Below are 13288 nucleotides of genomic sequence, written 5' to 3'. Positions count from 1 at the left end.
GAATGCATCTTATGTGTGTGGCACTGACTTTATGGCACCTAAATCCCCTCCTCCTTTCTCCTAGACTCAGTTACAGATCTTTCATACTGAAAGGCCAGAATGAAGGGCTGAGCTTGAAGAGGAAAAAAAAAAAATACTCCAGAAGAGGTAGAAAAGAAAACCTGCTTAACCCAACTGATTATACACTACTTTTATATTAAAGACAGTGGCATAACTAGAAAGAGCATAAGAAAACAAAACCAAACAAAAAACTAAAGAAGGGAAATTATCTGCCAAGAGACAACAGGGCAATGCAAAACTCCTACTTTAAACATGGATCTGAAAATTCTACAGTTGGAACTGAAAGGAAAATCAGAAAGTGTTAGGTCAGAAGTCACTGAAAGATTCAGGAGTAATGTCATAATCAACAACACACTGAAGATTCTCTCTGGAATCACAAGCATGAAATTTATAGATGCATGTTTCTCCTGCAGAACAGGTCATTTCAAAAGCGGACAGCAGGATCGAAAAGTTGACATTAAGTCATTCAGAATAAACAATCACAAAATAAATTATCTAAGATAAACAGAATTTAATTCTTCTTTACAAGAAATCACTTAAAATGGTAAAACTTAGGCATTTATGAGCACAACTTATTACTTGTATTTATTTTTCCATTAGTATTAAAGGAAATCAGTTGATGCTGGGTTTCGGCACTTTTTGTATTTTCTATAGAATTCTTCAAAACAATTTAAACTTGCTTTTTCAATGCAAGTTATGGCCACTACATGTGTCTAACTTTGTTCATGTGAATAGTTTAAGTAATTTTAATACAGCTACTCTTGTGAACAGATGTTCTGTAGTAGGAGTGCTACAGTTTCCTAAATTAGTGCAATCCTTTTTCAATTTGCAGATTCCCTCTAAGCTCTGACCTCCAGCCCCCCTTTTGTTCCTGCTTCCAGAACTCTGAAATGAACCCTGCTTGTGCAACATCCACACAGTAAAATTATAATGGAGACTTAGTGTTTTGACAATAAGTTTTGACAAAATGTTGTCATTTCTCCTCTTCTGTATTCAAGTGGTTTCTAACAGACTCGAGAGACATATTCATGGCTGCTTGAAGCATATCTTCTTCACTCATATCACCTCCTAAAGAAAATAAATGCTTGTAAGTTGTAAAAAATGCACAGAGCTAGTTCTCAACTGTAGTTAAATGCTTTCGTTGTTCCTTTTGTCCACACCCACCCATTTCCACCCCACCTCCCAAACCAGTTTTGTTTTTGTTTAAAATCATTGAACATTTCGCATTTAGCTTTCCATCCACAACGGTCAGTTTGTGACAAGTACACGCATTCATTTGGGATCACCAATACCTAATACTGGTAAGGCCTACATACTTATGTTCTACTGAAAACTGGTTCTAGTAGTTTTGTCAGATATTACTCCAAGTTTCTTATGTTGTCATACAGCTTTAAAAGTCTTTTAGAAAACAAGTTGTTGGCACAAATCCCATCAAAGACTCTGATTTGTAATGTTCAAGCCAAACAAAACAACAAAAAGCAAAGCCAGAACTCAAATGGTCTAACAGTAATACTCTTCACTTTGAAAGAGGATATTGACATTCAAAGCAGACCAGGTTTTTCAAGAAAGTGATCCTTCTTTCACTGCCAAAAAGAGCAATGGCTGTGATACATAGGTTGGCTGCTGAAGTGAGGAAGTAGGCAGACAAGGAAAGTTAGGAACCTAAACACAACACAAAGGTGAAAAAGGCATAAATAATTCAGTGTTGCAAATAAGTTTAAAGAACAATACCCGGGTCAGCTTCCAGAGTGCTTGAGCTTAGAGTTGGCTTATCGTGTAAGTTTGGGGTCTGATCTTGCTGCTGTAGCTGTTGTTGCTGCCTGAAAGTGTTATAAATTTGTAAGAGAGTAAGATTAACATCAGTGTGAGACCTGTATCAAGTCTATTTCATTGTAAGGAAGGTCAAGAGTGAGAAGTAGAAGCTGTTTTGTACAGTAACACCCCTGCACCTAAAATCTCTTCAATCATTGCACCCAACCAACCTTCAGACACCTATCTTCCCAACATTATATTCCAAGCCACATTACTGTTCTCCCAGAATTCGGATGTTCTGCATCCTTATCCTCTCATGCAAAGTCGATAACTCCTCCCATCCACAGCATTTCTCCCTGGTCTTTATTGTGACCATCATTAGGAGACAGAGATAAGGAAAAGCTACAACAATACCCCAACTATGTATTAAGAAGGTACTGCAGAAGAGCAACATAAAATATCATCTAGAATGCTTTCATGTGACACACATTAGAGGCATCACTACCAGAAGTAAAGTCTTAGAGAAAGAATACTTTTCTTCAGGAAGATAATTACAGAAATTGACAGGATTTCATTTAAAATACTCCTATAGCATGTATGTTTTCTTTCTTCACAAGACTGATGTAGGATTACTAACAGATTCCCCTCTTATTTACAGGTTTCTCTTCTTCATAGGAACCACCTGGGAATAGCAAAATTCAGGTACTGTTAGGAAAACACGTTAGGAGAGAAAAGTTAAGCTGGACCTCAGTCAGAAACCCATCCATGCCCCAAAAGCACTGAAAAATACAACATGTACTTCCACATGCAGTATTCTATCAACTACTTTACTTTTCAAAATATGCTTGTCTTCTCTTTCGCAGTTCTTCTGAAGAAAGGCAGTCTGTCTGACTGGTGTGAGGCGACTGAGCAACATTCTGTGGTAATGAGTCCGAGAACCCACTTCGACGACTACCTAAAACCAGAACATGCCACATCCTACTAATTACAGTTAAATGAAGTTAGTGAATGAAATATAACTTAAGAAAATGTCTCCAAACTTGAGAGGCAGAAAGAGACTTGTTGGAGAAATAAGTACCTAAGCTAACTTCACTTGTTACTATCTCTTTTCCTCACCTTAGGACTGTTTCCATTCCCTCCTGCCACCCTTTGCCAATTTGTTCTTGCTTCCTGAGGATCAATGCTAACATGAAAGTTACAGCTTTTTGAAAAGCAGAAAGGAGATAGCTACAGGAAATTCTGGATTATCCTTCCATGCCTCAAAGCCAGTCTTTTAAGAGAGCTTGATGCATGCTGGAAAAAGTGGCTGACAAACTCATTTCAGTAGCTGCCTAAAGCACAAGCAACATGAACACTTTAAGAGAAATTTAGATGAGCACTGCACCTTGCATGCTGAGTTGAATGGCTCTGCGAAGATCAGCTTCTTCATCTTCCATATCAATTTCTTGCCTACTTAGAGCCAGGGCTCTCTGAAAATTCTCTTCATCTTCATCTAACATGCCTGTTCCATCAAAAGGGTGGTTGACTTCTATTGCTTGGTCCACATCACTTCTGAGTAGCCTGTGAAATTGATACATTTATGGCAGAATTCAGACAGAAATTATATTAATTTTACTGTGAGATTTAAATTAAATATTTTATGCTGATTTGACTCTTACTTTTTTTTTTACCTTTAAAAAGAACATTTCTATTGTTAAAAACTGTATTTTCATTTCTACATGAAAAAGCACAAAAGGGCTGCAAACAGAGCTTACAGCTGTAAAAACAAAAATACTGCAACTCTAAACCCATGCACATGTTGACAAGAATCTGTTCAATAGGAAAAACTTCAAAACCAATAAACCTACAAAAAGCAATAACATGTCATTCAAACCTATTGCAATTTAAACAGCTAAACCAGCAGAAAATAGTGCACACTGTCTCCTTCTTAGGAAGCTTTGATGACCACACAGCAACATATCCTCTGTGAACTATACACACTTTCCATGTTACTGCCAAGTAGTTTGTTTTTACTCCATCAATTTACAACTCCAGTTTACCTTTACAAAGTGGAAGAAATAATACCGAATTAATTCCTCTGAAAAGCCTTAAGCCTTTTTATCTGTATGCAATCTATTCACTATGAAAATGTGATAGAATTATTGCAGAAGTAGTACTTTATATGCTTTCAAGGACGTTTTATATTAGCAGCATGCATCACAACAGAGCAACACCACATTTCCAATGAAATTACTCCAAAAGCGAATGCTATATGATTTATATGATGTGGCGTTCAGATACACGTGTTTCTCGTTCTTTTCTACTTATGACAGAAAGCACAAGCCAGTCTTAATTATAGATAGACTACTATTAACCACGGTTTGGTAAGATTTGCCAACCCATTTAACCGTAATTGGAAAAATACCGTAATTGTGTAGTTAAAAAACTACACTATACAATACTTCTGCACATGGAAAGATTGAATCCTTATTAAGGTACTTTTTGCCCACTAAAAAATACAGCACTTGAATTCTACCAACTTGCTTTTACTGTGTGCAACAGTAGTAAGTGTATTGCACTAAAGGTACTGCTAATTACTTCTTAAGGGTGTTGTCTCCATGTAGGCATTAATCATGGAAACAGATCATACTGAACATTATTAAAATGAAATATCTATTTACCCTACCTCTGATCTCTTGACTGTGCTGTCTCTTCTCCAATTAGTTTTGGTCGCTGCATCTGCTGTACCCGAATCATCTGCAATAGCTGATCAGCCTCACAGTCTGGCAGGTCACCTTTTACTACAAATATGGAATAACCTGAGAAAAATAAATCGTAAGTCTATGGCATTAAGGTGCATGCATAAACACTCTAAACCACACACTATATGGAACACAATGATGTGCAATTTATTACGATGTAAGGCTCTACCTTTCATTATAAGGACTTGGGTTATTTCACTATTTCAATCATCAAACTAAAGGTAGTTAACTGAATACATAAGTTCTAATAAATAATGATTATTACCTACTTTTAATTAATGAGATTTAACATCTGCAAGTTACTATTACCTTCCTGTTGTAATTGAGCCAAGAAAAGTGCAAGATATGTATCTGATATTAGTTCTGGACCCATCAAGAGAGAGTTCAAGTTAAACCACTGTAATTAAGAAAAAAAAGGTTTGAGAGAACAAATTAGCATAAAGATTACTCGGTAATCCATTTCTGTACATTGTGGTAATTTTCTATAATGGAATATCCGAATAAATCTAGTAAAATAAATAAAATTAAAAGTCTTTTGAAGCACAATATCTATACTGCTAAAGGTTACCCTTAAAATACTCTTCAGCTAAGAGGAGATCTGAAGTAGGGGAATTACTGCATGCTCTCTCCCATTACTGAACACTGGTACCAGGCAAACAGATTAAAACAGATAGATCAAAATATAATGGTAGAAGAATGATTTCAGACATAATTCTAAAATTCTACTTAATCCTAGTTTTAAGCCTGTTCAGAGACTAATGAAGGAAGAAACCCTTAATAAGTTAATGCTGTATCTTAAGAAATTAATAGATACAGGAAACAGAAGTTTAATTCTTTCCATGAAATACTTTCATTAAACATTCTGCCTTTCATAGCTGGTGATGCTGAAAACTATTGTTTACTTCCTGACAAGATAATTTTTTAATTTAAAAAAATAAAAAAATTTAATACACTGATAGTACAGTGTAATATTACAATAGGGGACACCTGAGATAAATATACACAGACCATTTTCTAGTTCCCTGAAGATGACAACTAGCCATTTATAATAGTTCTTCTAGAGAGAAAATATATTCAACACGGACGACAAAATATTCTACCTTTAAGACACATTATATATATCGCAATCAATCTGAAGAACCTTTTGTATACCATACTCATTCAATATTATCCAATTTTAACCATTTCAGATAGCAGAAGGAGAATGCATCTCCATTCTCACAAAAGTGCATTTATCTACCTAAACTTCCATATATGCAGTCATATACTTGCAGTCAGGCCTATACTGCAATTAACCTGGAATATAGGTAAGTGACTATCTACCATTCTGTCACTCAGTCTTAATTTGTCAAAAACGCCCTTTGCCTCTGGGAAAGGGTAAGACAACCAACAGTGTAGAAGTGGGGAATAAAAAGTTATGTAAACAATACAACAGACAGATTACAGACAAACTTTTAAAAGGCAATATGGAGGAAGAGGTTTGGTAAGGTAATTTTGCTTTAACTTAACAGAAGAGCAGCAGTCAAATCTAAGTCAACCAATTTTGTCTAACTTTTCTCATTACTTTCTAGATAACAGGCAACTAGTATTGTCTTTATGTGGTTACAAGCCACATGTACAAGCAAAAGACATCCCCCCTCAAACTTACAACATTTTTGGCTAGAATGCTATCTCAACAAATTCCACCCAAAATGGTTGTATATATAAGGAACATTCCCATACTTTTAAGAGACCATTCATCCTTTTCAATACCAAATATACAAAATTGCCTGTAAACATTAGCCATACTTTTAAACTAAAGCAGAATAGCAGAGTTTAGTTTGTTTGCTCGCAGGTGATGTTTTTTAATTTTTTTTTTTAAATCTGGATGACAACATAGGTAACCACCACTTGCTAAATGAACCAAAGGGGTAAAGAGATTCCTGTCCACTATTGTACAATCTAAAAGCTTATTTCATGACCATTTTCTGTGACAAAAAAAAAAACTGGAAAAACCAAGCACCAAACCAGCTTATGTTCTATAAAAGCTTATGCAGTATGATCCAGAACAATGACTGGCTACTGAAATAAAACACTGCATTGGTGTTACAAAGGACATGGATGTGACTCTAGTTATTATATATGTAGCATATACTTGTATGGCCATCCCTTACCTTTAGTAACTATTTCCTGCTTATAATACAACTGTTTCAGAAAGTTTTCTGAAATAGTGCAAAGTTGTGATTCTACTTTCCCCAACCTTATCCTGATGGATATTCTTAAATATCCATCAATCATAAATATTAATATTTTGAAATTTGAACTTTTTCTTCTATCTGCTGTCTATTTAAATGAGCAAAATTATTTTTACAATGTCAATAATTTAGTGCATTAAAATAAGTTTGCATTCCATAGGGATCCTAATTCTTGTCCAGGATGCCTCCCTCTCACCACATATAATTTTTCTGCTAAGAAAAGCAGAAAAGAGCTGCAGCTCCCTAGAGGACAGGTTCACTGGGGAATTAATCCTAGGGTTTTTCATAAAAAGCTGGCATTTTTGTGGTATAACAAGCATTTACTTTTTTTTTTTATTTTTAATGTGGGATATGATTAAAGCAAACTGCAGCAAAAGCTTGCAAAAGGCCAACACATGGTCTACTAGCAACCACTTTTCCACCCCCATTCTGAAGTCAATTTTTAAATAAAAAAAAGACAATGTCACCTGTTTTCCTATCTTTCGAACTGTAAACCAGTGTTCCTTATAATTACAAATAAATGATTTTTCATTTCTGTAAAAAGAAAAACAAAAGGTATACATAAAATTAAATACTCTAATACTGGAATGCATATTAATGTTTAAGTTCTTTGCTACCGCTAATTTAAACTTCTATAATAAAATTTCAGTAATACAACTGTTGATGTTATGGAGTACTCATACTGCTTTTATAACATTTAGGAAGTTGTCAATGTTACTGAAATCTTCATATTCCTGTGATGCCAAAGATACTCAAATATCACGAAGGCATCTGTCGATGCTCATAAACACCCTCAAAAGCAAAAAATGAAAGACAGAGGAGATAATAAATACATCAGAATGCAACAGAGCTTGAAATAGTAATTTTAAGGGAAGATTTAAATCATAGATTAAGAGTATTATTTTTCTGTAAAACAAAAGCAGGGTGCTAAGAAAAAGACATCTTACATAGGGTCGATCCCAAGCCTCTGATACTCTGGGCTGTTGAAGAGGATTAATTCTAAACCCCAAACTTTCAAGGCATTGCTTATGACCTGTCAAAAAATAGCACTTTTCATAAGTCAAACCAGTCAAGTCTAAATGTAAGCAGTGTAACCATCTTAGCCACTATAAACAATTATACTGTTTCCATAAAACTTAGATTTCAAAACATTGCTAGGAAATCTAGGAATCATATTATTCAAAACACAACTGTCATGAATCTACATGCAAACATAACATGCATACTATATCTAAGGGGAAGTAACAAAACTAGGATTTAACTGAAATGTGTTAATAAGCTTACTCCCCCAAAGCTGCAACTTCACCTCCCACAGATACTTCATAAGTTGTCAGCTCTGCTCTCATTCTACTGCTCTGCCCTCCCTCCCCCCCAATACAATGTCATCCTTCCCACAGTAACTACTAGAAATTTCGCACCACTAGATTGTCACAGGATGAGTCAGGTACACTAGCACAAACTCTTTCACAATAACTCTTTAAAGCTATCTGAAATAATGCTGTAAGAAATTTTAAATTAACATTCATCTTCCTTTCAGCGAGCCAACTATGTAGCAAGTGAGCAAAGCAATGACAGGACAAAAAAAAGTAGAATATGAGGAAGCATTTTTTTCCAGCTTCAATATTGAAGCAGCACAATCAAAAATACGAGAAATGCCAAACTGTTAATGGTTTTTCACTAAACAGAAAAACAGCCCTGTCCTGCCATAAGGAAGAGAGGCTCTTGAGGGATTCTGGAACATTGACAAGCACCTCTGAAAGCTCAAGAGACAGCCAAAGGTGCAAAGCATTGCCTACAGCTCTAGTCTAGACACAAGCCCAATTCAGTGTTCAATACCTTTTTTGTTGTTGTTCTGGTTTAAGTATTTCTTATTAATTACTTTTCCATTATGGTCCTTAAAAAAAAAAAAAAAAAAGAAAAGAAAAAATCCAGCTCTAAAGTGTGTGGAGTGTGTTATAACGACTGGAATGCAGCTATTGCAGCTTTTTCCATTCTGCAGATCACTGTGATAACCCTGTAATCATGGCCAAGGGCTCTACTGTCTATAATTTGAGAAAACAACCTCAAGTCTGCTTTTTCACCTGTAATGCATGGGAGCCAAGGTCTATACCAGAAGTACCCATAAGAAGCAACTTAGAAGTCAAGCTTATTGCCAGGAGGTATCATTCCACAGTTCAGGACTCCATGCTTCTACTATGTGTTTAAGGGACCATGAACTGAGGAACTGTAAGTCACTGCTCTTACAGGAAAACACTCTGAAGATTTAGAAGTCCAGCACTTAATCCTATTAAGCCTATAAACTGGAAACTAGATGAAAAAGGTCAATGCCATTTAAATTATATGAGAGAACACATATTACATAAATAAAAATTCTGGCAGTAGAAAGCCATGCTTACTTGAATTGAGAAGAATCCACTATCATCCATATTTACAGAAGGCTGCTGCTCAGTGTGAAGTTGGGAGGGGAAAAAAGGGGAAAATGGTGTAAGCATAAAAGGTTGGAAATAATTCAATTTTGAAAATAAATACAACTGCAGATACAGCAAAAATTAAGTATGTCCTAGTCTGTAAGGCTGATTACAATGCCCAAATAAGCTCATTAAAAACTCAAACTTTAAATTAGAAATGCTCAGTGCTTAAAGGACAGACAGGCACAAGAACTTCTGTTCCTATTTCTGCCACTGGCTTATAAAAACAAAAAGCAAATCGTTGATCCTCCTCCTCGCCATGCCTGACCTTCCTACCTGTTAAGATGTAGCTTTTTGTAGAATGACTGTAAAACTATACTAGTAACATTTGAAAATGCCAAATTTAAGATGCATGCATGAAAAGGCTTATATATTTATTAAGTTTTAGCACTAGAAAATTAACCTTCTCTAGTTATGCAAGAACAGAAGGTCTGTGCTACACAATATTAGGTTTCAATTAAGAAGATTTTACCTGTAAAAATGTTCTATATTCTTCACTAGACACTCCTCCCTCTGCCATTCTCATTCTTTCTTCCTCATCCAACTGCTGTGCAATAGAAGATAACTCAACAGGACTAAAATATTCCCCTTGTAGCAAATTATTCAGACAGTGCTGAGCACACAACGAGCCTTCTTGCTAACATTGGAAGAGAAAAAAAAAAGACAACAAAACATCACATTAATGTTTTACTCTGTGAAATGACTCAACCATTTCATTCTGGCAAACTTTCTGCCCTCCCCACTAACCCAGAATGCCATACATTCTTTGGATGTATTACACCGCAAGCTATAGAATACAACCCTCCCATCAATTTGATGGGGGAAAAAATGAACATGCATACTACTTTATTTCTTCAAAGGAAATAAATTTCATGTGAAAAGTATTACTTTTGAAAACACTGTAAAAATTGCCAGTGGCCCAACCAAGTCACACAAGGACTCTGCAACCATCAGAACAATGGATTCTGTCCTCTTCCAAATCACCGCCACATGACAATGAAATGGTTTACTCTCTACTTCCCAGTAACAAATGTTTTCTGCAACAGATGCTCTCGTTCTTTTTAAACTTTTCTTCCCTGCCAGGTGAGGCTATTGGCAATCTGCTCTCCACATGTGAGTAAAGAAAAGCAGACTGTTAGGGCTTTAGAGAGATTTAAAAGCATGCACCTATGTTATTTATTTCCTTCATTTCAGGTCACACACCCAGTTCAGGTTATAACCAATTTGTCTATTGCTGAGAAAGTGATTAGGAGCTGGAGGAGTAGTAAAGCTCATTTTCACATGAAATTTATGTATAGGAACTAGGTAAAAGATGCTAATAGTACTGGTTTTTAAATCTTGATGACGATGAGGTGACAAGAAAAATAGTTAAATTCAGCATATGGAACAATGAAAACTTTTTTTGTTGATAAATCATTTAAATGGAAAACACTTCAGATACTTTGTTACATATCCAGCACGCTGGAGATAACAGAAATGTAATATGACATTTTTAGACTGTCAACCCAAATTAAAAATGAGTAAATTAGAAGTGTCAGTCATGATTCTGTAGCACAAGTTAAAAAATATCTAATCTGAATGAATGCATGTCAGGCTCCATCATTTTCATAAATGCAGATAATATACTGCCTTGTTTAAAAAAATCAACCAACCAAACTAAATTACAGCTTCCCATGAAAAGCAATCTTTCATTGCAAATAACCAAACTACAAGTGCAAGGAAAGACTAACATCAGTTCTGAAATCCCTCTTTTCTCTTTTGTTTTAATCAGTCCTCATGTTTATTTACATTGAGAACTCTAATGTGCATACACTCTCTTAAAAACAAAACTAAAACCCCCTCAACAAAAATCAAGAATGCCCCTCCCTCCCGCCAAACCTACAGAAACGTAAGAATACAAGAGCGTGCCTTGGAGGAATATTCTTTAAACTTCCATGAAAGCCTCATACAAATCACATGCACAAATCTCCCATGATCTCCCTTACAGCAGAAACCTCAAAAATTCTTTACCCCAGATTACAGAATCTTCCTAGGGCTTCATCACTCAACTGAGCAATGAGTTATTAAAGCTAGACTGGCTGTACAGCCAAGGTCCAACAGAAACCACAAACCTCCTCCAGCTCATGTCTTTCCCACAACAAGCAACTGAAGAGTATACAGCTCTTGTCATTTTGGGACCACATCCCTGCTGCCGGTCATATGATAAAACTGTAGCAGAAGAGCCTGCTCAAGAATCACAGGTTTCTTCACCAGAATTATATGAAACTGATTTAGAAACAGAGAGATATTAAAATACCTTTGAAAATTAGCTGTATTACAGGCTTAAATCTTCATTTCACTAAAAGGACCTTTCTGTATTTGTACAGTTTTATCTTAAAGTAATAAACATTAATTTTTGTATGCACAATTTGCACATATTAAGTGCAAAATGCAGAAGAGAAAACTGATCTTACAGTTTTTAAACAGACATGAACTTCAATTTATTTTTTTTTGTGCAGAGAGCACTGCATCTTTCCATAATCTGAAATCCCCTCATTGAAACCTAGCCTGATATAAACCACTGCCCTGCTTTCAGTGTTTTCAGCCACTTGTATCAAAGAAAGGACCAACTTCTAAGACAAGGGCTCCTTAAGGCCTACTTTCTGCAATTGTCATTCCCCTGTTAAAAATGCCACATTGCTTAGTCTTTGTTTTGTTAATTTCCTTCACAAATAACATGTTTTTCATGCCTTTGTATTGTAACATCCAAGGTGTGCAGATTCAAGTAGGGGGTGTACGTGTACATGCAGCACTCAAAAATATTTTGACAGGACCTTAGGGCACTTGATGGGGGGGGGGGGGAAATACCCATTAAAAAAGAAGACAGAGGTTCAGTTAAATTTTCCCTAGAATAATCATGATAAGATAAAAGTATCTGGTGCTCCAATTTAGAACAGGCATTCAGGTGTAACTTTAAGTACATACCAGGAAGCAGTTATGTTTTGCTTGTGAAACACCCAAGACTGTTACCCCCTTCCCCCAAAACGCATAGCCACTATAAGTTACAACCAGTTTATAACTTTGAACAAATTATGGTCTGTCACTTCAATTTTAGCAGAGTTTTGTTATTAAACTACAAAGCAGCAAGCAGCTCAATCGTAAAAAAGTCTTTATTCCACTATGTGATGCGTTTTGCCACATAACAGAGAGGTACACTTGTTTTGAACTCATTTTCAAATGTAGACTGGAACTCAAGGTCACTGTAGCAGAGGCTGTAGCAGCTGAAATCCAGTACATCCTCTGAAGAGCAGCTGTTTAACACCACAATGCTTGCCAAGTTTTGCTACCCAAACCTAATTTGAAAGAACATTCCTCAGGTTCTGTGGATTTCAGAACAGTCATTTTTATTTTTTTTTTTTTTTTAGGAAAGTTACATAGCTATCTTGCTTTATTTGCTAAGTAAACCAACCATTAAGCATGAGAACACTGTCTAAAAACTAGTGTTAATCTTCACACAATAAAGGTGCAGAAAGATTGACAAAGTCCATGAAAAAAGATAATTATATTTTAATAGCATTAAAGCACAGATAGCTCATATTTGGGAACCTGGCTAAAGCACAGCAGCTCACAGAAGCATTCATCTTCCAGAAGAGGAAACACTGTTCAGCACACAGAAGCACAGTACATGAATTAGCATTTCCTTACCAGCTCTCCCTTTCCCTGCTCACTACACAACCCCAACCACGCCAGACTGGGTGAAGAGATGTGCCCGAGAGCACAGAAGCAGCCCTGCCCGCCCCTGCTCATTTCTCAGCCACGCGAGTTCCCTCTCAAGAACCAGCAGCAGCTGCAGCCTGCACCCTCCCATACTCGAGTTCTACTTCTAAAGGCCCAAGAAGCACAGTCACCGCACGGGAGGAAGCGCTGAGGCTCAGCCCTGTCCCTCTTTGATCTCTCGTGACAACGCTTCCTCTCCCCGCAGAGCCGGCAGGCCTCGCAGAGCCGGGCCACAGGCACCGCGTCGCCGCGCGGGAGGGCCCCAGCTCCCCCCTCG

General features: G+C 36.5%; 1 protein-coding gene across 5 annotated transcripts; it reads right to left on the bottom strand.

The window, feature by feature from the left end:
* Positions 1–6: 6 nt before the first annotated feature.
* On the bottom strand, positions 7–9922 carry ATXN3 (ataxin 3). Of its 5 annotated transcripts, none has more exons than XM_035888702.1 (10): positions 9728–9922; positions 9184–9228; positions 8624–8681; positions 7735–7820; positions 4863–4950; positions 4478–4610; positions 3197–3372; positions 2644–2767; positions 1792–1880; positions 7–1128 (listed from the first exon to the last, which is right to left on the bottom strand). In XM_035888702.1, the coding sequence occupies exons 1-10, from the start codon at positions 9779–9781 to the stop codon at positions 1034–1036; spliced, it is 948 nt and encodes a 315-aa protein (XP_035744595.1). In that variant the 5' UTR covers positions 9782–9922; the 3' UTR covers positions 7–1033. The 5 variants fall into 5 exon arrangements, with proteins under 5 accessions (XP_035744595.1, XP_009647270.1, XP_035744597.1 ...); XM_009648975.2 differs by lacking the exon at positions 8624–8681 and adding an exon at positions 7255–7321; XM_035888704.1 differs by lacking the exons at positions 7735–7820; positions 8624–8681 and adding an exon at positions 7255–7321 and having other exon boundaries at positions 9728–9816.
* Positions 9923–13288: the final 3366 nt, after the last annotated feature.

The sequence above is a fragment of the Egretta garzetta genome, unplaced genomic scaffold (assembly GCF_000687185.1).
Source record: "Egretta garzetta isolate BGI_Z169 unplaced genomic scaffold, ASM68718v1 scaffold361, whole genome shotgun sequence".
Lineage (NCBI taxonomy): Eukaryota > Metazoa > Chordata > Aves > Pelecaniformes > Ardeidae > Egretta > Egretta garzetta.
This window is presented reverse-complemented; position numbering and strand designations above follow the sequence as displayed.